Raw genomic sequence first — 23,097 nt, forward strand, 5'->3', positions numbered from 1 at the left:
GTGCTCCAAAATCTCCTGGTAGACGGCTGCGTTGACCCTGGACTTAATGAAGCACAGTGGGCCAACACCAGCAGATGACATGGCTCCCCAAATCAACACAGACTGTGGAAACTTCACACTGGACTTCAAGCATCTTTCAGTGTGTGCCTCTCCATTCTTCCTCCATACTCGGGGTCCTTGTGCCTCTCCATTCTTCTTCCATACTCTGGGTCCTTGGGCCCCTCCATTCTTCCTCCATACTCGGGGTCCTTGGGCCTCTCCATTCTTCCTCCATACTCGGGGTCCTTGGGCCTCTCCATTCTTCCTCCATACTCGGGGTCCATGTGCCTCTCCATTCTTCTTCCATACTCGGGGTCCTTGTGCCTCTCCATTCTTCCTCCATACTCGGGGTCCTTGGGCCTCTCCATTCTTCCTCCATAGTCGGGGTCCTTGGGCCTCTCCATTCTTCCTCCATACTCGGGGTCCTTGTGCCTCTCCATTCTTCCTCCATACTCGGGGTCCTTGGGCCTCTCCATTCTTCCTCCAAACTCGGGGGCCTTGGGCCTCTCCATTCTTCCTCCATACTCGGGGTCCTTGGTCCTCTCCATTCTTCCTCCATACTCGGGGTCCTTGGTCCTCTCCATTCTTCCTCCATACTCGGGGTCCTTGTGCCTCTCCATTCTTCCTCGGGGTCCTTGGTTTCCAAATGAGATGCAAAAGTTGTCTCATCAGAAAAGAGGACTTTGGACCACTGAGCACCAGACCAGGTCTGTTTTTCTTAGCCCAGGTAAGACGCTTCTGACGTTGTTTGTTGTTCAGGAGCGACTTGACAAGAGGAATACGACATTTGAAGCCCATGTCCAGGATCCATCTGTGTGTGGTGGCTCTTGATGCACTGACTCCAGCCTCAGTCCACTCCTTGTGAAAGTCCCCAACACTTTTGAATGGCCTTTTCCTGACAATGCTCTCCAGGCTGCGGTCATCCCTGCTGCTTGTGCACCTTTTTCTTCCACACTTTTCCCTTCCACATAACTTTCTATTAATGTGCTTTGATACAGCACTTTGGGAACATCCAACTTCTTCTGCAATTCCCTTTTGAGGCTTTCCCACCTTATGGAGGGTGTCAGTGATGGTGTCAGGTCAGCAGTCTTTCCCATGATTGTGATTCCTACTGAACCAGACTGAGAGACCATTTAAAGGCTCAGGAACCCTTTGCGGGTGTTATGGCTGAATGAGCTGATTAGAGTGGGACACTTTGAGCCGAGATTATTCCACCTTTTCACAATATTCTCATTTTCTGAGATTGTGGATTTGGGGTTTTCATGAGCTGTAAGCCATAATCATCACAATGATGACAAATCACGGCTTGAACTATCTTGCTTTGCATGGAATGAGTCTCATATATTAGTTTCACCTTTTAAGTTGCTGCACTGAAATCAATCAACTTCTGCACCAGATTCTCATTTTTTGAGTTTCACCTGTATATATATAAATATATATATATATATATATACACACAGGGTGATTGAAAAGTAACTCCTTATTTTAAAAATATTATATTTACTTTTTAATCATTATTTTTGCAAAAAATGAATATGAGAAGAACACACATAATATGGAGTTTTATTTAGTATTCGAGCTTCTGAAGCCGCTTGGGAATCGCATCAACTGATCTTCGCAGGAACTCTTGTGGCACAAATAACTTCTCGTAGTCGCCCTTCAAGTTCTTCTAAAGTCTTTGGTTTCGTAGAGTAAACTTGTTCCTTCAACAAACCCTAAAGAAAAAAGTCGCAGGGTGTTAAATCAGGACTTGTGGCCGGCCACTCATGCGGACCACGTCGACCCAACCATCTCCCGGGAAAATGTTCCTTCAGCCATTCACGATCAATAACGCTGCCCCAAACTACCTCACAGACCTGATACCCAAATACCTCCCTACCCGTAATCTTTCCTCCTCACAAGACCTCCTACTTTCTAGCTCCCTGGTCTCCACCTCCCACACCCGACTGCAGGACTTCTCCAGGACTTCCCCCATCATCTGGAACTCACTACCCCAATCCATCAGACTGTCACCTTCCCTCCTCACCTTTAGGCGCACCCTGAAAACCCACCTCTTCAGGAAAGCCTACACCACCCTCACCTAACAGCTGATCTCCTACCACTCCATCCCCCACAGCCACTTCCTCCTGTACCTCTATCCCCTCCCTCCTAGATTGTAAGCTCGAAAGAGCAGGGCCCTCGACCCCCTCGTGTTTTGTTTTGTTACTGTCTTGTCTCATGTTCTGTCCCCCACTATAATGCACAGCGCTGAGCAAACCTTTTAGCGCCATATAAATACTGTATAATAATAATAATAATAATAGCCACATGTGGAGGACACCATCTTGCAGAAAAATCAAGTCTTCAATGTTCTCCCAGGTATTGACAACTGGCCAGATTTCATCTTGCAGGATAGCGAGATACCTTTCGGCATTCATGATGTCGCAGATTTAATTGTCATAGATTAAGGAAAATACATTAAAGAACTGAGAAAAAAGTAACTTCATATAAAAATTGTATAAATAGTTTAAAATAGGGAGTTACTTTCCAATCACCCGGTACATCCCGACTGTATTTATTGAAATATATTTTGAATACCGAATACGGCCAAAATCGTGGCATATAAAATATATGGCGATATATTTGGGAAGAATATTTTTAAAATATATTTTCCTTCTGTGTGGGAAGGTCCGCCTCCTTCATTCATAGAGCATTTTCATTGAAGGAAGCTACAGTACAGTTCCTGTGAATAGAGGAGGGGGGCAGGAACGGCACATTAACCCCCCGAAGATTACCGCTCAAGGTTTTTGGATCTGCGTGCATTCTATGCATGAAGGTAAAAAACCTTCTGTGTGCTGCATCCCCCCCACATCCCCCCAGCCCCCTTCCCCACAATACTTACCTGAGCCCCATCGCGATCCAGCAATGTGCACAAGAACCTCCTCGGCCATCCCAGGTCTCTGCCACCTCATTGGCTACCGATCACAGCCGGTGAGCCAATGAGATGGAGGGCGGGGCCAAACCGCGGCTCCATGTGTGAATGAACACACAGAGCAGCAGCCCAGGAGTGCGCCTGCATGGGTGGCTCCTCCTTCCTGTTGGGTGCCCCCATAGCAAGAAGCTCGCTATGGGGGCACCCGACAGGAAGGAGGAGCCAGGAGCGCTGGTGGAGGACCTGAGAAGAGGAGGATCGGGGCTTCTCTGTGCACACAGCAGGTAAGTATAGACATGTTTGTTATTTAAAAAAAAATAAAAATGAACCTTTAGGATCACTTTATTCTAAGAGAGCAGCCATCGGCACAAGGGGCCCCCCCTCACTGAAGTTCCATCCCTTGTGCTGATTAACAGAAAATAAAATCAACCACCATAGTTTCCTTTGCTAAAGGCAAATAACCCGAGCACTTTGCATGTGCACCGGAGCTTAGCAAATGACAGGAAGCTCCGCTGGCTTCCATCATCCAATCATCTGCAACAATCTCATTTTTTTTTTTATTTTCCCTGCATGTGATTGGGTATCCTTTGCAAAGTGAAGCTTCCCCTCATTTACTAAGCACTGGAAAAACTCCACTTTGCAAAGTACACGGTCTATTTGCCTTTAGTAACTCCACCCCATTGTCTTTAGCAAAGGAAACTAAGGGGGTAGATTTTATTAAAGACTATGGGGTGGAGTTACTAAAGGCAAATAGACGGTGTACTTTGCAAACTGCAGTTTCTCCAGAGCTTAGTGAATGAGGGGAAGCTTCACTTTGCAAAGAATACCCAATCACATGCAGGGAAAATTAAAAAAAAAAAAAGATTTTTGCAGATGATTGGATGATGGAAGCCAGTAGAGCTTCCTGTCATTTGCTAAGCTCCGGTGCACATGCAAAGTACTCGGGCTAATTGCCTTTAATAAAATCTACCCCCATAGTTTCCTTTGCTAAAGACTAAGGGGTAGACTTACTAAAGGCAAATAGACTGTGTACTTTGCAAAGTGCAGTTTCTCCAGAGCTTAGTGAATGAGCGGAAGCTTCACTTTGCAAAGGATACCCAATCACATGCAGGGGAAATTGAAAAAAAAAAGAGATTTTTGCAGATAATTGGATGATGGAAGCCAGCAGAGCTTCCTGTCATTTGCTAAGCTCCGGAGCACATGCAAAGTGCTCGGGTTATTTGCCCCATAGTTTCCTTTGCTAAAGGCAAATAACCCGAGCACTTGGCATGTGCACCGGAGCTTAGCAAATGACAGGAAGCTCTGCTGGCTTCCATCATCCAATCATCTGCAAAAATCTTTTTTTTTTTTTTTCAGTTTTCCTCGCATGTGATTGGGTATCCTTTGCAAAGTGAAGCTTCACCTCATTTACTAAGCTCTGGAAAAACTCCACTTTGCAAAGTACACAATCTATTTGCCTTTAGTAACTCCACCCCATAGTCTTTAGCAAAGGAAACTAAGAGGGTAGATTTTATTAAAGGCAAATAGCCCGAGTACTTTGCATGTGCACCGGAGCTTAGCAAATGACAGGAAGCTCCGCTGGCTTCCATTATCCAATCATCTGCAAAAATCTATTTTTCTTTTCAATTTTCCCTGCATGTGATTGGATATCCTTTGCAGCTTCCCCTCACTTACTAAGCTCTGGAGCTACTACCCTTGCAGAGTGCAACTGCCCTTGCAAAGTGTACGGTCTATTTGCCTTTAGTACATCCACCCCATAGTCTGCATGTGCAACGGTGCGCATGTGTATTTGGCGTGTAGGGCAACCCATTCATCTCTTGTGTCCAAAAATCACACAAAATGAGTGCATGGCCGTTTTTCCTAAATTGTGCCGCACCAGAACGCATGTACTTTGGTGCGTTGGGGTGCCATTAGGAATTAATTTAGTAAAGGCAAATAGCCCGAGCACTTTGCATGTTCCCCGAAGCTTAGCAAATGACAGGAAGCTCTGCTGGCTTCCATCATCCAATCATCTGCAAAGATCTATTTTTTTTTTCAATTTTCCTTGCATGTGATTGGGTATCCTTTGCTTCCCCGCATTTACTTGGAATTATTGGCACCGCCATGCGCCTGCAAATCGACTGCTTTATTTTTTTTTGTTTGAGCGTTGTGGGAACATGCGCATTTCTGCATTGCACCTGGCAGGATCCAAGGACTTGTCGGGTGAATTATATAAAAAGTTCGATCTCGGGTTCAAATATCTTTTAAGATCTTTATTTTCCTTTTTTTTTTAAATTGAAAAATTTCTTTTTTTTTTTTTAAATCTCTAACCGGTTGTATGATCTCGCCGGCACACTGCGTGGCGTGTCACGCGGAACCTTCTAGTATCTGTTCCCGTGTAATGATGTCGCTATCACGAGCCAACTGCAGATGGGCGATCAATAACCCGGAACCATTTTTGGTCGTTTTCCACCTGTTTGCGCGGCACATGAACTCTGCATGAACCGCGCACACACAACCACGGCGCATCAATAGAGTCGGCTGTATTTGGCATTTCGTTCTCCGACTTCCATTACATTTTATTTTGCATTTACAGAGCACCGCGGAGGCTTTTTAACGTTTCGGTTCATGCATCCGTCTCCAAGGTGCCGTTATAGCAGCAGAAGTCATCGGTTGAGGTTCCACGCGTTCTCGATTCGTCAGCAACAAGCGATAAAAATGAGGCTCAGATCAAAATGGAATGTAAAAGGGTGCTGGTGGGAGCTTGCCCGGACAGGTCGGTGAAGTACGGTCATGTGACTTCCGCTCGGCATGCACCATACTAGACTCGATGTCTACGCCCTGCCCACCCAACCTCAGACCGGCTCCCCATTCTCACTCACGGAGATCGTATGTATTTTAATGGTGGGGATGTTGTGGTGAGTACGCGCCGGCTCCGTGCCAACGCAACAGCAGGTCCGCAAAATCGACTTGCTGCTCACCCTGGCCGTCGAACAGTTTGTGAAGTCCTTCGGCGCTCCGTAGGGCGAGGACGGGCTGGGGACCGGGGAAAAGTACTTCCATTCGCAGACGCCGTCAGACTTGGTGATCTTGTAGAACGTCTCTCCGGAACCCACTGGGATCCTCACCACGTCTCGGTGCTCGTCCGGACTGCGGTGCACCGGACTGCTCAGGATGAACCCCGAGGAGTACTTGCTGGAGGCCTGCCTCCGATTTGAGCAGCGGGCGTGCAGAATGTTCTGGAAGGCCTTCCGGAACTCTCGGCTGGAACACGGGTAGATCACGGGATTGATGCAGCTGTTGAAGTATCCCAGCCAGAAGGTGATTTTGAAAATGGTTACCGAAGGTTTGGCTGGAGGGTAAAGGGAGCCTGCAAGAGAAACAAAATCAAATGAGAGAGATAGAAGAGAGGGGGGAGAGAGAGAGAGAGGGAGGGGGGGACAGGAGAGAGAGAGAGAGAGAAGAGAGAGTAGAGAGAGAGAGAAGAGAGAGGGAGAGAGAGAGGAGAGAGAGAGAGAAGAGAGAGGGAGAGAGAGAGGAGAGAGAGAGAGATGGGGGAGAGAGGAGAGAGGGGGGGGAGGGGGAGAGAGAGAGAAGGGGGGAGGGAGAGAGAAGAGAGAGGGAGGGGGGGACAGGAGAGAGAGAAGAGAGAGGAGAGAGAGAGAAGAGAGAGGGAGAGAGAGAGGAGAGAGAGAGAGATGGGGGAGAGAGGAGAGAGGGGGGGGAGAGAAGGGGGGAGGGAGAGAGAGGAGAGAGAGAGAGGGGGGGGGAGATGGGGGACAGAGGAGAGAGAGGGGGGGGAGAGAGGGAGGGGGCAGGAGAGAGAGAGAGAGAGAGAGAGAGAGAGAGAAAGAGAGAGAGGGGGGGAAGGGGGAAGAGAGAGAGGAGAGAGAAGAGAGAGAGAGAGGAGGGAGTGAGTGAGAGAGAGAGAAAAGGAGAAAGAGAGAGGGGGAGGGGAGAGAGAGGAGGGGAGAGAGATAGAGAGGGTAGAGAGAGGGAAGAGAACGAAGAGAGAGAGAGAGAGAGGGGGGGGGAGAGGGAAGAGAAGGGAGAGAGAGGGGGAAGAGAGAGAGGGGGGAAGAGAGGGGGAAGAGAGAGAGGGAAGAGAGAAAGGGAAGAGAGAGGGGGGGAAGAGTGAGAGGGAAGAGAGAGAGAGAGGGAAGAGATAGAGGGAAGAGATAGAGGGAAGAGAGAAAGAGGGAAAAGAGAGAAGAGAGAGAGGGAAGAGAGAGAAGATAGAGAGGGGGGGAGAGGGGAGAGAAAAAGGGGGCAGGAGAGAGAGAAAAGAGGGAAGAGAGAGGTGGAAGAGAGACAGAGGGAAAAGAGAGAGCGAGAGGGAAGAGAGGGAAGAGAGAGAGAGGGAAGAGAGAGAGGAAAGAGAGGGAGGGGGGAGAGAGAGAGAGAGAGGGGGAAGAGAGGTAGGGGGGAGAGAGGGTTCAAGAGTGAGGGGAGAGAGAGGGGGGAAGAGAGAAGGAAGAGAGGGGGAGAGGAGAGAGGGAGAAAGAGAATCATATATATACATACACATACTCTCGCTCTCTCATTGGGGGAGCCCCCCTCCCCCTATGCCTAGGGCAACACAAAGTCTAAATACCCCACTGCATAAACCATTGCGGAATTTTCCGACCACTATACCCTATGGAGCTCTTTTCATTGCCAGAGTCAATTTTGCACACGTGCAACCAGTTCCTGCCCAGCCAATAGAAAATTGATGGCCGAGCAGGACTTTCGTCAACCCGGGTGGGTGTCATATGACATCCTCCCGGATCACTTCCTCACGTGCGAGATCTGTCACCAGCAAATGAACAATCTGTGTACAGGCCCATTGCCAGAACCATGTGACCATTGTGACCAATCACAGCAGGTCACGTGACAACTATAAACAATAGATGGCTTTCTTACATACCATCCATTGTATACAATTGTGTTGCTAGCTGTGATTGTGAGTTGCTAATTGTGTTGCTAGCTGTGATTGGTCACAGTAATCACATGGTACAGACTGGGCCAATCACAGCCCATCTGTGCCATGTGATTAGCTGTGGCCAATCCCAGCTAATCACAACAAAAACCACTGAATGAATCGATTTCATTCAGTTAAATGCTTGCCTATGACTGGGAAATTCACTGCTATAGACAATCATAATGTGTAAGAACAAATATACTGATCACTTCCCCAGAGTAGTACAATGTTCTTTTGGTAGCATTATATTACTCTGGTCAGATCTTTTTGTAAAAGAAAATGTAATAAAAAATACAAAAATAAAAAATTGAAAAAAAAAAAAAAATTCAGTGTCCTTGATCACCAGCACACCAATTATACGATGACGCTGTCCTGGCTTTGGTGACAGTGTGTAAAAAAAAAATAGTGAACATTGTTTATTTTTTCATTTCATTCATTCAAAATTACAACTTTAAAAAACTCGTTGTGCCTCTTATTAAATACCGCAGCATGTATACTTTCCAAAAAGGGGTCCTTGGGGGGGGGGGGTTTCTACTGTGCTGACATTTGGGGGGATTTGTACTGTCCTATCATTTGGGGGGGATTTGTACCGTCCTGATATTTGGGGGGATTTGTACTGTCCTGACATTTGGGGGGGATTTGTACTGTCCTGACATTTGGGGGTGGAGGGTGAGGACATTTGTACTGTCCTGACGTTTTGGGGGGATTTGTATTGTCCTGACATTTGGGGGGGATTTCTACTGTCCTGACATTTGGGGGTGATTTGTACTGTCCTGACATTTGGGGGGATTTGTACTATCCTGACATTTGGGGGGATTTCTACTGTACTGACATTTGGGGGGATATCTGTACTGTCCTGACATTTGGGGGGATTTCTACTGTCCTGACATTTGGGGGGATATCTGTACCGTCCTGACATTTGGGGGATATCTGTACCGTCCTGACATTTGGGGGATATCTGTACCGTCCTGACATTTGGGGGGATATCTGTACCGTCCTGACATTTGGGGGTATTTGCACTGCCCTAACATTTTTGAGCCTCAAGAAATGAGATTGGCCGTCAGTAGATCAGGAATAATCGATAAATAATATACACTACTTTGTGTTAATGTAGCAGAATACATTTTGGTTTAAGTTTATGAAGAAAGATTATTTATTTGCAAACTTTATAACTGAAAAGAAGAAACACTGTTGTTCAAACATTTCAGTCTTTTTTCATTTATTTGCCAAAACAAAAAAAAAATGCCAGCGGTGATTAAATACCACCAAAAGAAAGCTCTAGTTGTGTGAATTAAATGATAAAATTTCATGTGGGTACAGTGTTGCATGACAGCGCAATTGTCATTCAAAGTGTGACAGCGCTGAAAGCTGAAAATTGGCCTGGGCAGGAAGTGGGTAAACGTGCCCGGTATTGAAGGGGTTAAAAATCATTTTAGGCCTGAAAATAACATAAAACCCCAAACGTTATATATTTTCTGAAAGCAGAGACCATGGAGAACAAAGCGGCGGTAGTTCTGGTTTTTATGTCACACAATATTAGTGCAGCGGGTTATGCAGGGCTTATCAGCGGCAACGCGGTGGGGGGGGGGGGGGATGCAGTGTACCTCCAGCATGTAATGGCAAGGGGTGCTAGGGTGTGATGGAGGGTCTATTGGGGCTGGCTGCTAGGGGTCTCTTGTCACTGGGGGATGTGTTGTTGGGAGGATCTACTGCTTGCCTGGGTGTCTATTGTTGCTTGTAGAGGATCTATTGTTGCTGGATTGGGTCTTATGTTGCTGGGGGTCAATTTTTGCTGGGAGGAATCTATTCTTGTGGGAAGGGATCTATTGATGCAGACTGATACGAGATCTGTTGTTGCGGAGGATCTACTGCTTGCCTGGGTGGTTATTGTTGCTTGTAGGTGATCTATTGTTGCTGGCTTGGGTCTTATGTTGCTGGGGGTCAATTCTTGTTGGGAGGAATCTACTCTTCTGGGAAGGAATCTATTGATGAAGGCTGATACGAGATGCTAACAGGGTTCTGTTGTTGCTAACAGGATTCCGCTGTTGCTTGGGTGTGTTTATTGTTGCTGGGGGGACAAATTGTTTTAGAGGGTCTGTTGTTGCAAGGAGGGTCTATTGTTGCTTGGGGATCTATTGTTCCTGGTTGCAGGGAATCAAATATACTGCCTTCCTTGTTATCAGTAACAAATTCTACAAATTACTTGGCCCGACAAAATGATAATTGGTTTCGTATTTACTAAAAAGGGACGGTAATGAGAGATGGATAGGGGGTGGAACCAAGGGATGGTACTCGGGGGTGGGTTGGGGGTGGAACCAAGGGATGGTGCTAGGGAGTGAATTGGGGGTGGAACCAAGGGATGGTCCTTGAGGGTGGGTTGGGGGTGGAACCAAGGGATGGTACTCGGGGGTGGAACCAAGGGATGGTACTCGGGGGTGGGTTGGGGGTGGAACCAAGGGATGGTGCTAGGGGGTGGGTTGGGGGTGGAACCAAGGGATGGTCCTTGGGGGTGGGTTGGGGGTGGAACCAAGGGATGGTGCTTGGGGGTGGGCTGGGGGTGGAACCAAGGGATGGTGCTCAGGGGTGGGGACTCAGAAGGGGGGAGTACCTATTCTCTAAGAAAAAAAACAGCCCTGGGTTTATGAAATGCAAACTTTCAGAAATAAATACACTAAACTTCAAAATAATAAATGCAAAAGTATTTCCTATCTTTTTGTAAAATATAAAAAGTGAGGTAAGTAGATACTGTCAAGCACCGCCTGGCGGAGTCTCTAGCAATCCACAGCGCGGGGTTCCTCAGGGCGCGGGGTCTAAGACCCAATCTGCTATTCACCAGGGCACCTGATGGTGGGGGTGGACTTGGCGCAGACTGAGACCAGGTCGCGACCCCTGAGTATGTCCGGCAGTGGTAGAGAGCACCGTCAGGGGTGTGCGGGAAATAGAGCCTGACGTGAAGAGCCTGGTAACAGGGACAGATCGGTGCGGGATGGATGGATCGTCAGGGTAGCGTAAGGAGTAGTCAGGCAGGCCGGGTCAGCAACGTGCGGGCAGTGAGGTACCAGAGGAGCAGGGAGAGAATGGTCAGGGTCACAAGCCAGGTTCAGCAACTAATGGGCAGCGCGGTACAGAGGAGCAGGCAGAAGACAATCAGCATGGTCAGGATCAAATGCAGAGGTTGGCAACAGGAAGCTTCACAGGATCAGAATACAGGAACAGGACAATAAGACCAAACGGCAACTTGTGTCTGTGCAGGGCTGGTTTAAATAGCCCGCCCGGCGCTGACATGTGCGCCTGGGTCCTAGTGCCTGCCAGCGTCGTCATAGGTGACAGGCACGCCTGGGTCCTAGTGCCTGCCAGCGTCGTCATAGGTGACAGGCGCGCCTGGGTCCTAGTGCCCGCCTGCCTGCATGTCTTGTCGGACACCTACGCATGTGCAGACTCGTGCGTCGCGGTGATCCCTGACAGATACCCAACATGTCCAGCCTTATGTAGGCCATACACGGGTCAAATTCCAAATGATTTTTAGTCCGAAACATCGTTCGCTTGGTAATCCGATGGCACCATCATTGATTTTGAAAATCGGCCGACCGAGTCATAAAGTTCACCCCATATAACAGGCGAAACTTCTGTTCCTTCCAGGTCACGTGCATATTCTTTTTTGGAAAAATGATCGTACGATTTGACCATCATTGAGTCGAAAATCGGTTGTTTTTCATGAATTTTCCAACATGTCCGTTCACTGAAAAGGGGGAGGAACCATGAAAATCGGCCGGTGCCATCGACCTCACTAACAGGGCAAAAATCGGCCGATTATCCCTAGGTCTGAAAAATCGGTTGAATTTCAACCCATGTATGGCCGGCATTAGTCCTCACGCACACGGGACGGTTTGATAACGCTGGTAAAGTTGGCTGTGTAAAGTCACGTTTTTCAGCTTTATTTTAGTGTTTTTGCATTAGTATTTAGCGGCTTTTGCCGCGTTTACTAGCGCTTTCCTGCGTTCGGGTTTTTTAGCTATTTTTTTTACAGCCAAAAAACGTTGATTACAGTCTACGTGTGTATGGACACACAGGATAACATGCTGGGGAGTTCGAATAATGGGCCTAGAATTCTATTAATGGTCCTAGAATTCTATTAATGGGCCTAGAATTCGAATAATGGGCCTAGAATTCTATAAACGGTCCTAGAATTCGAATAATGGGCCTAGAATTCAAATAATGGGCCTAGAATTTTATTAATGGGCCTAGAATTCGAATAATGGGACTAGCATTCAAATAATGGGCCTAGAATTCAACTAATGGGCCTAGAATTCGTATAATGGGCGTAAAATTATTGGTCCCACTCGAGGGTGTGCGCCCATGAACAACATGTGCAGTGCAATTGACGTTTTAATGCATAGGTGCCCCCGACATGCATTTATGCTCATACCTGCATGTATGTGGGGGAGGGGCTAGATATATTTTTTTGGGTGTAACTTTTTTTTTTCCTGCAGCCATTCAGAAATACTGTGAGAGCTGTGATTGGTCACAGCTTGTCACATGGTACAAGGCTGTTGTGAATGGCCCTGTACCATGTGACCTCTGTGATCATTCACAGATTTCACACATAGTAAGCAATGATGTCAGGAAGTGACATCTTGTTTACTATTATTCATATGATCACTGATTGACCAATCACAAAAAGGTCCCGTACGGTGATGTTTGTTCTCCGGACACAGCGGGCTCCCAGGGAGCGCGCACAGACATTGGATGCGGGGGGACGTTTAGAAACGTCCACCCGCTTCGGCAGCGCTCCCATCTGGCCGTTTATCTACATGGGCAGGACGGGAAGAGGTTAAGACTTAACATGTTTGGTATCTATTTACTTGACGCAACCCCATCTTTTATATTTTACCAAAAATCAGGTACAATATTGTATTTGTTTGCACTAAAATTCATTATACTGTATTTTTTTTCCTGAAAATATGCATTTGATAAATAAACTGGGCAAATATCATACAGCATAAAAAAAAAGTGCAACTACCACCATTTTATTCTCCAGGGTTCCTGCCTTCAGAAGATATATACAGTGAAGGAAATGCGTATTTGCTCCCCTGCTGATGTTGAATGTTCGCCCCTCACAAAGAAATGATCGGTCTAACAATGGAATGTTCGGTGTAACACTGAGAGACAGAATACAATAACAAATTCAGCAGAAATGCGTCTAACAAATGATGACGGATCTGCATGTTCATGAGGGAAAGAAGGATTTGATCCCCTATCATTCAGCAGGATTTCTGGCTCCCAGGTGTCTTTCATACAGGTTACACATGATCATTGACAAGATCCTCACGTGTAGTTCTGGGATGATTCCTCCCTGTTCTCATGATCATTGACACTCCACGAGGTGAGATCTTGCATGATGCACCAGACCTAGGGAGACTGACACTTGTTTTGTGTTTCTTCCATTTGTGAATGATTGCACCAACTGTTGTCACCTTCTCACCAAGCTGCTTGGCCATAGTTTGGTAGCCCAGTCCAGCCTTGTGTAGGTCTACCATCTTGTCCCTGACATCCTTGGACAGCTCTTTGGTCTTTGCCATGGTGGAGGGTTTGGAATCTGATGGTTTGATTGCTCCTGTGGACAGGTGTCTTTTATACAGGTAACACAATGAGATTAGCAGCACTCCCTTTAAGAGACTGCTTCTAATCTCAGCTTGTTACCTGTATGAGAGACACCTGGGAGCCAGAAATCCTGCTGAATGATAGGGAATCAAATCCTTCTTTCCCTCATGAACATGCAGATCAGTCATCATTTGTTAGACGCATTTCTGCTGAATTTGTTGTTGTATTCTGTCTCTCAATGTTACACCGAACATTCCAATGTTAGACCGATCGTTTCTTTGTGAGGGGCGAACATTCAACATCAGCAGGGGAGCAAATACGCATTTCCTTCACTGTACATGTTTTGGGGTGGGGGGGAGGTTTTTTTTATAGTAATGTCTTGCAAAAAAATGCCAATTTTAACATGTGTGCAAAAAATTAAAGTTTGCCTCGGTAGACAAGTAGTTGGGAAAGACGAGGTTAATTTTTTTTTTGTTAGTATTTTGTGTGCTTTTTTCTATAAACAACGATGTGACCTCTGACCTGAACATTTCCCCGTTCCCTTTCCCCTGATGCTGGAGAAATGACTATTTTGGAGCTGCTTGGCAAGGATGTTACATTCCAAATAGAATTCACGAAACAAGACAATGTAATCAGCAGCCTGGGAGCCCCCATAGTGCAATTCATTGGACGGGCTCGGCGATCGGTAATTGATGGCTCCCCGTATCCGTACAATATCATCTGCCAATTAAACCCCTGCTTAGGGTCGCGTGCATCGCATTACACTCCGTCTTATGGAGTGTCTCATCATTTCGGAGAAATTCGGAGGAATTGGGAACGTAATGGCGTCCTTTGTGGTGCCCACAAAGCAGGATATATGCCACCAGCTGCCTATATCTCTCTATAATGGCGCTCGTTGACGTACTGAGGAATGAGAACTGGCAGCCATGCAAATTTGGGGAAGGAAAGTGTTGTACTATATAATGTTTATTATCCGGCCAAGTACCGTTTAGTAATATTTTATCATATGTAGCCGTCTCCTGCTCAGCGATCCGCCTCCAGAGGGCGATAATACATTTGTTACAACATTCTGTAATTTTGTGGAATGCTGCCAAAGCTTTTAAAACCTGTTTTGTAGAGTAGCGCTACCCACTCAAGAGCCGCTGCATATTTTTGGGCTCCCTGGTCTCCCATTTTCTTCTCGGCACCATGCAGTGGATTTTAGAGGGTTTCATGCTTTTTTTTCATGAGACTCACAAACTCTCTGGATTGGGATATCCCGGACGAGCCCCCACATGTAGCACTACCCCTTAAGAGCCGTTTGTAACGGAACCGTCCCCAGACTGCACTTGGGTACTTCCGTTATTATACTGCTTCCCCGTCCGAACACCGAGCACAGACACCACAGCCGTCCATACGAGACTAGACAACACCAATCTTGAAGTAAACCAGGAGGTAGACTAGTTTATTTTAACACAGATACAAGACATATACATTCAATGGAATAACCCCCCTCCTGCATATGGACACAGGGTGGGGCAATCTACCTTTAGAAACAAGAGACACACCAACAGACAGTCCCATCAGGAGGGAGGGCTGCTAGAGACACCCCCCACCAAGCCAATACACAAACACATACATCCCATAATAGTTTGCTCCCAAGCAAGACACACACTAGAACAATGGGATGCAACCACACGGCATTAAACAATCAACAACCCCCCACCCCAATATTAGGACAGATCACCCTGTACCCCTAACAGGCACAGGGTGATTTACACATAATAGGAATATGGGGAGCTGAGACAGGGGTCTCTCCACCTCTGCAAAGTGAGCTGGGTTCCATGGGTCCCCCAACCAAAGTGACTCCCGTCACAAGCCCAAAACAGGATACATAGGGCATCATCAGCATGGCTCGCGAGCAAATGGTTAGGCGCAGGTCAAAAAGTTGCCGATGCAAACAATATAATACTTGTGTATTTGACCAATATCTGGCTTCAAGGCCAAGGCTAACTGACACCTTGTATGCAGTTAACAGATGAAAGAGGGGATGAGATGGGTAAAGAAAGAAGTAGAGAAGTGCAGAGGGGGATCAAAAATGGGGGGAGGAGCATCACAGAAGACGGTGGCCCATCAATTTTATGTAAAGGGAATGTCCACTCATAGGTCTAGGAGATGATGGTCAAAGTCTGAGTATTTTTACACCGTTGAGTATTTTTTGGTTCCCTGTCTGTTCTGAGCCTGTTTCGGAAGTGCAGCCGCTGCTGACACCACCGTGATACCTTGACTAGGAGGACTCCCTGGCTTTGAACCATAAAATAAATACACAGTTTAAGGCGAGCAAATATTCTAATTGTATTGAGGAGTATATGAGTGCAAGCACAAGAAGAATGACAATAGATGTGCAAAAAAAAAAACCACTGTAAAACAAAGTAATAAAGCACACTATCACTTTAAGCAAATCCAAATGTCCTGCAGGATCAGAATATAAACATCAGTTCCAGCTTATGAGATATCTCTCCCCAAGTGAGCAGAAGTGGACTATCAAGATGTCAGACTAACTCACTTTTGGGTTCTCAACAGCTGGTAACTGGGTTTAACTCTGGAGATAAATACATTTGTTATAAGCAGTAATGTCCCCTTTTGTATCTGATTAAAGAATGGTTAAAAATCTTCTACGCACTTGCTGGGGCCCTAGTTGGTACACATTAAGGTTAAGATCCCTTTTTGTGTAAGAGCAAACCTTGACTAGGAGGACTCCCCGGCTTTGAACCATAAAATAAATACACAGTTTAAGGCGAGCAAATGTTCTAATTGTATTGAGCTCAGAGTATGAATAGTGCAAGCACAACAAGAATGACAGTAGATGTGCAAAAAAAAAAACACTCTAAAAGGTTTAACAAAGTAATAAAGCGCAGTATCACTTTAAGCAAACCCAAATGTCCTGCAGGATCAGAATATAAACATCAGTTCCAGTTTGTGAGAATACGGCCAAAATTGTAGCATTTCTAATATATGTCAATATATTTGGGAAGGATATTTTTAAAATATATTTCAAATATATTTTTCTTCCATGTGGGTAAATGTATCTTTCCTGGAGGCGGTAGAGGCTGGTTCAGGCTCTCAGTGTAATGCTGAAAGGCTGAGCCAGCTGTCATCTGGGTGGATCCCGATAGAGACTGCAGCAGTTCTATGATCTCCATGACTGATTTTGGGTCATAGGAGTGCAAGTGTACTCCTGTGGCCCACATGAGAAGTAGCAATTGTAGTAAAGCGGTTCCCACTGACCAGTGAGATAAGTACAAAAGCAGGTCAACCTGGAGGATAATGCGAGCTCACCTGAGGGCGGGGTCTAAGCACTCACCAGTATTCACCAAAGCTCCTCGTGGTGGGGATGGGTTTTGCTGCGTGTTAGTACCAGGTCGCAGTCCTCAGGATCGCCCCACCAGGAGGTGAGCAAGCTGGGGCCCAGAAGAAGATATACCAGATCGGGATCAAGCAGAAGTGTAGTCAAGGAGATAGAGACAGGTACAGGTACACGAAGGAGCAAGATATCAACTAGACAGAGTACAATAATCTGGCAAACAGGTAATGCACTCATGACTTAAATAGGAAGTTCACGGCGGGGGGGGGGGAGCAAGGAGTTCAAGGTTCATCAGAAACAAGAGACAAGGAAAGAAAGTTCAAAGGATCAGGAGCTAGCCAAAATCTCAGGTGGCTCATCAAGAAGAGCCACTGCTGGACGCAACAGCACAACCCTAAACACAGCACTAAATGGCAGAGGAATTGGAAATTTCACTTTAATTTAAGGATCGTTCCATTTTGTGTAACTTTAGTTAATTTTTAAATACTGTGTGCCAATTAAGCAATTTAAGCAGGTTAAGAACAACGTCCGGTATGAATTAAGAAGAGAGAAGAGTGAATGGGAACAGGGAATGGAGTGTAGCCCCTCAGATAACCTTCAGGGTGACGAAGAGTGGAAAGTAAAAGGAAAGAGGAGCAGACACTCCAGGTGTCAGAGCCTGGGACCGAACCTGAGGCTTCTGCGGTGAGTGGTAATGTTTCTTCTTGCTGAGCCACCTGGAATGCTGGACAGCTCCCTTGACAATCATTTGGATGATCCTACCTTGACCTTGTACCATGAACCTTGAACCCCTTGCTCCTCCCATGAACTTCCTGATATAAGCCATATCTCTGCACTTCCTGTTTGCCAGATTGTGCTCTCCAGCCTGTATCTTGCTCCTTGTCATCTCTGTAATTATCCATATTTTGCTACCACTCATTATTGACCCTTGGCTTGTTCTCAACCACTTCTGCCTGATCCCAACCTGCGACTGTTCATTACCAACCTTGACTTGTTTACTGACCACGTTTCTTTTTGATCCTTACCTGCTTATACGCTACTGGACCTCTGCTTGCTCATCTCCTGGTGGGGTGATCCTGAGGACCATGACCTGGTACTAACACACAGCAAAGTCCATCTCCACCATCAGGAGCTCTGGTGAACACTGGTTGGTACTTACACTCTGCACCTCGGGTGATCCCACTCCTCCACCACAGTGACCTGCCCATATACCTATCCTGCTGGTTTCAGGTGAGCCTTTCCACTGCTATAGCAGGTCTTGAAGCCTGACCCCTGATTGTGACACTGGGAGAGGAGTGGGTGGTGGATGGTAAACAAGGTTCTGTTGGAAGGGTGGACTTGTGGCTGCATAGTTTGCCCTTCTAAGTAGCAGGGTCCCTATATTAGGGCACACTGTGTAACAGAAGCTTCCTAGGGAATGGGCCTAGACCACAGTGTGAAAGAAACAACAACATATCCTTAGCACCAAATTCTATAGCTGTCAGGGCCTGGACTTGAACCTGGACCCCCTACTGTGTCTGGCAGTAAGTCTTCTCACTGAGCTACCTGGGATGCTGGACAACACTCTGCCTGATCTATTGGACAATCCTGCCTTGTGCCTTGTTTTCTGCTGAACCTTGAACTCCTTGCTCCTCCCATGAACTTCCTGATTTAAGCCATGTCTCTGCGCTTCCTGTTTGCCAGCTTATTATGCCTTCTCCAGCCAGTGTCTCGCTTTGTCTCTCCTGCTGCCGTCCATACCTTCGCTACCGACCTTTGGCTTGTTCCTTCACTACGATTCTGCCTCATCTCAACCTGCTACCGCTTGTTACCGACCCTTGGCTTGTTTACTGACTACGCTTCTGCTAGATCCCTACCTGCCATATCTTCTACTGGTTCCTGGCTTGCTCACCTCCTGGTGGGGTGATCCTGAGAACTGCGACCTGGTACTAACACGCAGCAAAATCCATCTCCTCCATCAGGAGCTCTGGTGAAAACCGGTTAGTGCTTAGACCCCGCACCTCAAGTGAGCCTGCCTCATCTCCAGGGTGACCTGCTTGTTTACCTATCCTGTTGGTTGGTCTGTTGCTATAGCTACTGGTATCTGAACCTGACCTTTGACCGTGACAACAGCCTTCAAATTGCCTGGCAGCTGCTTGCAACGCCTGGAGTAGTGACCACAAAAGGCAAGCAACAGCGCTTGAAGGCATATTGAAAAGAGCGATGGAATATCTTGCCGATCATGAGAGAACCATCCAGTTGAAGAACACAATGACCGAGAGCCGATGAAATTCCTTCTCCCTGCAATGGAGCGTATCTTGGACCCTGGGTGCCACCGTGTACTGGAAGTAACGCATTCTGGTCCTGGGGAAACAGGAAGCTAGCCACAGAAAGCCAGGTTGGACCGCAAACAATTCGGGTTTCTAGGACAAGGCACTGTCAAGGAATTGAAAAAGTGCATGCGCACGAAGCGCGTTGGAACACAGGGCCCGAGATGCACTCCATTGCAGGGAGAAGGCATTTTATCGGCTCTCGATCATTGTGTTCTTCAACTGGATGGTTCTCTCATGAACGGCAAATACTCCATCGCTCTTTTAAATATGCCTTTGAGCGCTGTTGCTGCCTTGGATTGCCAAGGGATTTGCCACCAAGTACTAAGTCATGTTTTGTGAAGGGGATCAAATCCTTCTTTCCCTCATGAACATGCAGATCAGTCATCATTTGTTAGACGCATTTCTGCTGAATTTGTTGTTGTATTCTGTCTCTCAGTGTTACACCGAACATTCCATTGTTAGACCGATCATTTCTTTGTGAGGGGCAAACATTCAGCATCAGCAGGGGAGCAAATACACATTTCCTTCACTGTAGCAGTTGGAGGACATTCTTCTCCTTAAGCAGGTAGAGAACTTGAACATTCTAGAGCCCCCACAGTTGAAGACCATAGGGTTCCTTTCTGGCTAACACTTCACAGCTGGAGACCATAAAGCAAAGTTCTTTGGCACATAATAGTGGACATTCTGGGCCCTCACAGCTGGAGACCACAAGGTGATTCTTTAACAGCTGGGGACCATAAGGCAAATCTCCTTGGCATAACTGTGATAACACTCCTTATTACTGGTAGAATACTAGGCAATCTAGGGCCACAAAGCTGAAGGCCATGAGGCAAGTCTTTTGGACATTTTGGGTACCTTATACCAAGCACAGAAATTGGTAGCCAGTGCAGATTCCCAACACACAGTTTCTAAGATCCACTTAGGGTGTCTACTCACAAGTGGAAGAACAAGTGCCTCTCCTGATGAACTCTTCGTGTATTACCCCTTGGTTGCCGGTCCAACTTGTGATTGCGATAATCCAAATATTCAACAGGTAGAGGTAGACTGCACTTCAATAGCCAGAGAAATCCAAACTTTGTGTAAAATCATGCACAAAAACATCACAGTTGCTATGCTAGTATCTGATATAAGGGGGCACTCTGAAGGCACCAAGGAGGTACTCTGGAGGAATAAAGGGGGAACTCTGGAAGAGAATGTAAGTACTTCCAGAGTGCCCCCTTATATCCTTTAGAGTGCTGTTTACATCCTCCAGAGCTCCCCCTTACATCCTCCAGAGCGCCCCCTTACATCTTCCAGAGCGCCCCCTTACATCCTCCAGAGCATCCCCTTACATCCTCCAGAGCGCCCCCTTACATCCCCCAGAGCGCCCCCTTACATCATCCAGAGCGCCCCCTTACATCATCCAAAATGCCCCCTTACATCCTCCAGAGCGTCCCCTTACATCCTCCAGAGCGTCCCCTTACATCCTCCAGAGCGCCCCCTTACATCTTCCAGAGCGCCCCCATACATCATCCAGAGTGCCCCCTTACATCCTCCAGAGCGCCTCCTTACATCCTCCAGCGTGCCCCCTTACATACTCCAAAAAGCCCCCTAGATATGTCAGTGGCGGAACCTATCAGGGTCGAAAAGGTCGCAACTGCAACTGGGCCCTGGCGTTCTGCCAAGATGTGGGAGCCCCAAGTCGGCAGGAAGGGGGACACACTGTAGAACATGAGAAAGGGCCCTGGGATGGGGGTCAGGGGCGCCCTTTATGGTTTCTTGCACAGGGGCCCTTAATGTTATAGTTACTCCTCAGGCTCCGGTTTCCCATTGATGAGTAACATTTACGTTTTTCTGCATTTTAGCTCGGCGGTCCTCCGGATTTTGCCTATTTCTGAAGGTCGCCGAGACTGATAAAAGGTTGAGAGATCTACAGGATTTGCAATCAAAGTTAAAATTTTCTCTAAAATGACCGAGGATGGGGGCTGGGGGGGCACGCTGCTACTTCTTGTCTGATTGACTGCAGTGATGACAGAAGATTCGAATCTTTAAATAGATCAGGAGACCGGGAGCTGAACTCCAATTTGTTGAAGAACGTCTGCTGAGTAATTGTGGGTGTGAAGAGTGAGCGGAGCGCGGTTACAATCAGCGCAGCCTCTCGCTCACTCAGCGGCAATTTTGGAACATTTCCCTGAATCCAGAAAAGATGTAAAACTTAAAGTCACCACTAACCAGGACGGGCTGACGGGAGGAGTACGGAGCAGACTATACTGATCTTTCACCCCTTGGCTACTGGGACAAGTTTTTTTGTTTTTCCCTCACGTTAAAATCGGCTTTTTTTTTTTTTTTTGCTAGAAAATTACTTTTAACCTCTAAATAATGATACATTGTCTGAGATCAGAGACCCTGTAGAATAAAATGGTGGTATTTTTTATTGTCTTTTATTTGTTTTTTTACATGCAGCGTGGGGGGTTGCTTTTAACATTTTTTAAATTATTTGTATTTACTTAATTAAAAAAAAAAATTTACACTTACAGTTGTATTCAAAATAATAGCAGTGTGATGAAAAAAGTGAATAAAGCTGAAAATCCTTCTAATAGCTTTTATTTCCATCCACACAAATGCATTGGGAACACGACACATTCTATTCCAAATCACAACATGAAGAAAAATACATCAAATTTGTGTTGTTCCTCTAAAAAAATGGAAGAAAAGTGACTATTAGACGGTTCAAAAAAATCGCAGTGTTTGTATTCTTCTTTACAAACTCAAACATTCACTATATAAACTGAGAAATGTTTGAAGATTTTGCTTTCCTTTGAATGACTTCATGAATATTTGGTTGTAGTCGCACTGTTTCTGAGAACTGCTGTACATCTGTGTTGCATGGAGTCACCCAACTTCTGGCCCCTGTGATCAGGTATTCCAGCCCAGGATGAGGAAAGAACAAAGAGAGGGCGCACAGGACTAGTGCATTACCATAAAAAATGTTTAATAAAAAATAAAGTAGGTGTAGTACTCACAAATGACAATATAGTCAAGGCACATCATGAAGAACAGCTGGGTCAACACCGCGCTGAGTAACAGTTCGCAATAGGGAGTGTAGACATCCAATAGGCTGATGCGTTTCAAGGACTTGCCTCTTCCTCAGAGCCACTCAATGGCCACCAATTGTTTTCTTGGTGACTGTGGTCCCAGCTGCCTGGAGATCATTGACAAGATCCTCACGTGTAGTTCTGGGATGATTCCTCACTGTTCTCATGATCATTGACACTCCACGAGGTGAGATCTTGCATGATGCACCAGACCTAGGGAGACTGACACTTGTTTTGTGTTTCTTCCATTTGTGAATGATTGCACCAACTGTTGTCACCTTCTCACCAAGCTGCTTGGCCATAGTTTGGTAGCCCAGTCCAGCCTTGTGTAGGTCTACCATCTTGTCCCTGACATCCTTGGACAGCTCTTTGGTCTTTGCCATGGTGGAGAGTTTGGAATCTGATGGTTTGATTGCTCCTGTGGACAGGTGTCTTTTATACAGGTAACACAATGAGATTAGCAGCACTCCCTTTAAGAGACTGCTTCTAATCTCAGCTTGTTACCTGTATGAAAGACACCTGGGAGCCAGAAATCCTGCTGAATGATAGGGGATCAAATCCTTCTTTCCCTCATGACCATGCAGATCAGTCATCATTTGTTAGACGCATTTCTGCTGAATTTGTTGTTGTATTCTGTCTCTCAGTGTTACACCGAACATTCAATCTTTAGACCGATCATTTCTTTGTGAGGGGCAAACATTCAACATCAGCAGGGGAGCAAATATGCATTTCCTTCACTGTGTACATATATATATATACAGTCAGGGCTTTTCTTCAGCAGGAACGCAGTTCCGGCACCTCCAGCACTGAATGTATATAATGGTAAGATATATATATATATAAAATTGAAATATATTGAATATGGCCAAAATTGTAGC

At 46.3% G+C, this 23,097-nt stretch overlaps 1 protein-coding gene across 1 annotated transcript in view; it reads right to left on the reverse strand.

Moving 5' to 3' along the window:
• Nucleotides 1–5,187: 5,187 nt before the first annotated feature.
• The window catches only part of LOC149427115 (alpha-1A adrenergic receptor-like), a 37,023-nt gene continuing 19,113 nt past the window's right edge, over nucleotides 5,188–23,097 (reverse strand). Inside the window, exon 2 of the mRNA XM_089668247.1 lies at nucleotides 5,188–6,299. Coding sequence (XP_089524373.1) covers nucleotides 5,785–6,299 — 515 coding nt within the window. The 3' untranslated portion in view covers nucleotides 5,188–5,784. The remainder of the gene's footprint in view (nucleotides 6,300–23,097) is intronic.

This window comes from Staurois parvus, unplaced genomic scaffold (assembly GCF_062004578.1).
Source record: "Staurois parvus isolate SC_StPar_1 unplaced genomic scaffold, SC_StPar_1.0 ptg004014l, whole genome shotgun sequence".
Classification (NCBI taxonomy): domain Eukaryota; kingdom Metazoa; phylum Chordata; class Amphibia; order Anura; family Ranidae; genus Staurois; species Staurois parvus.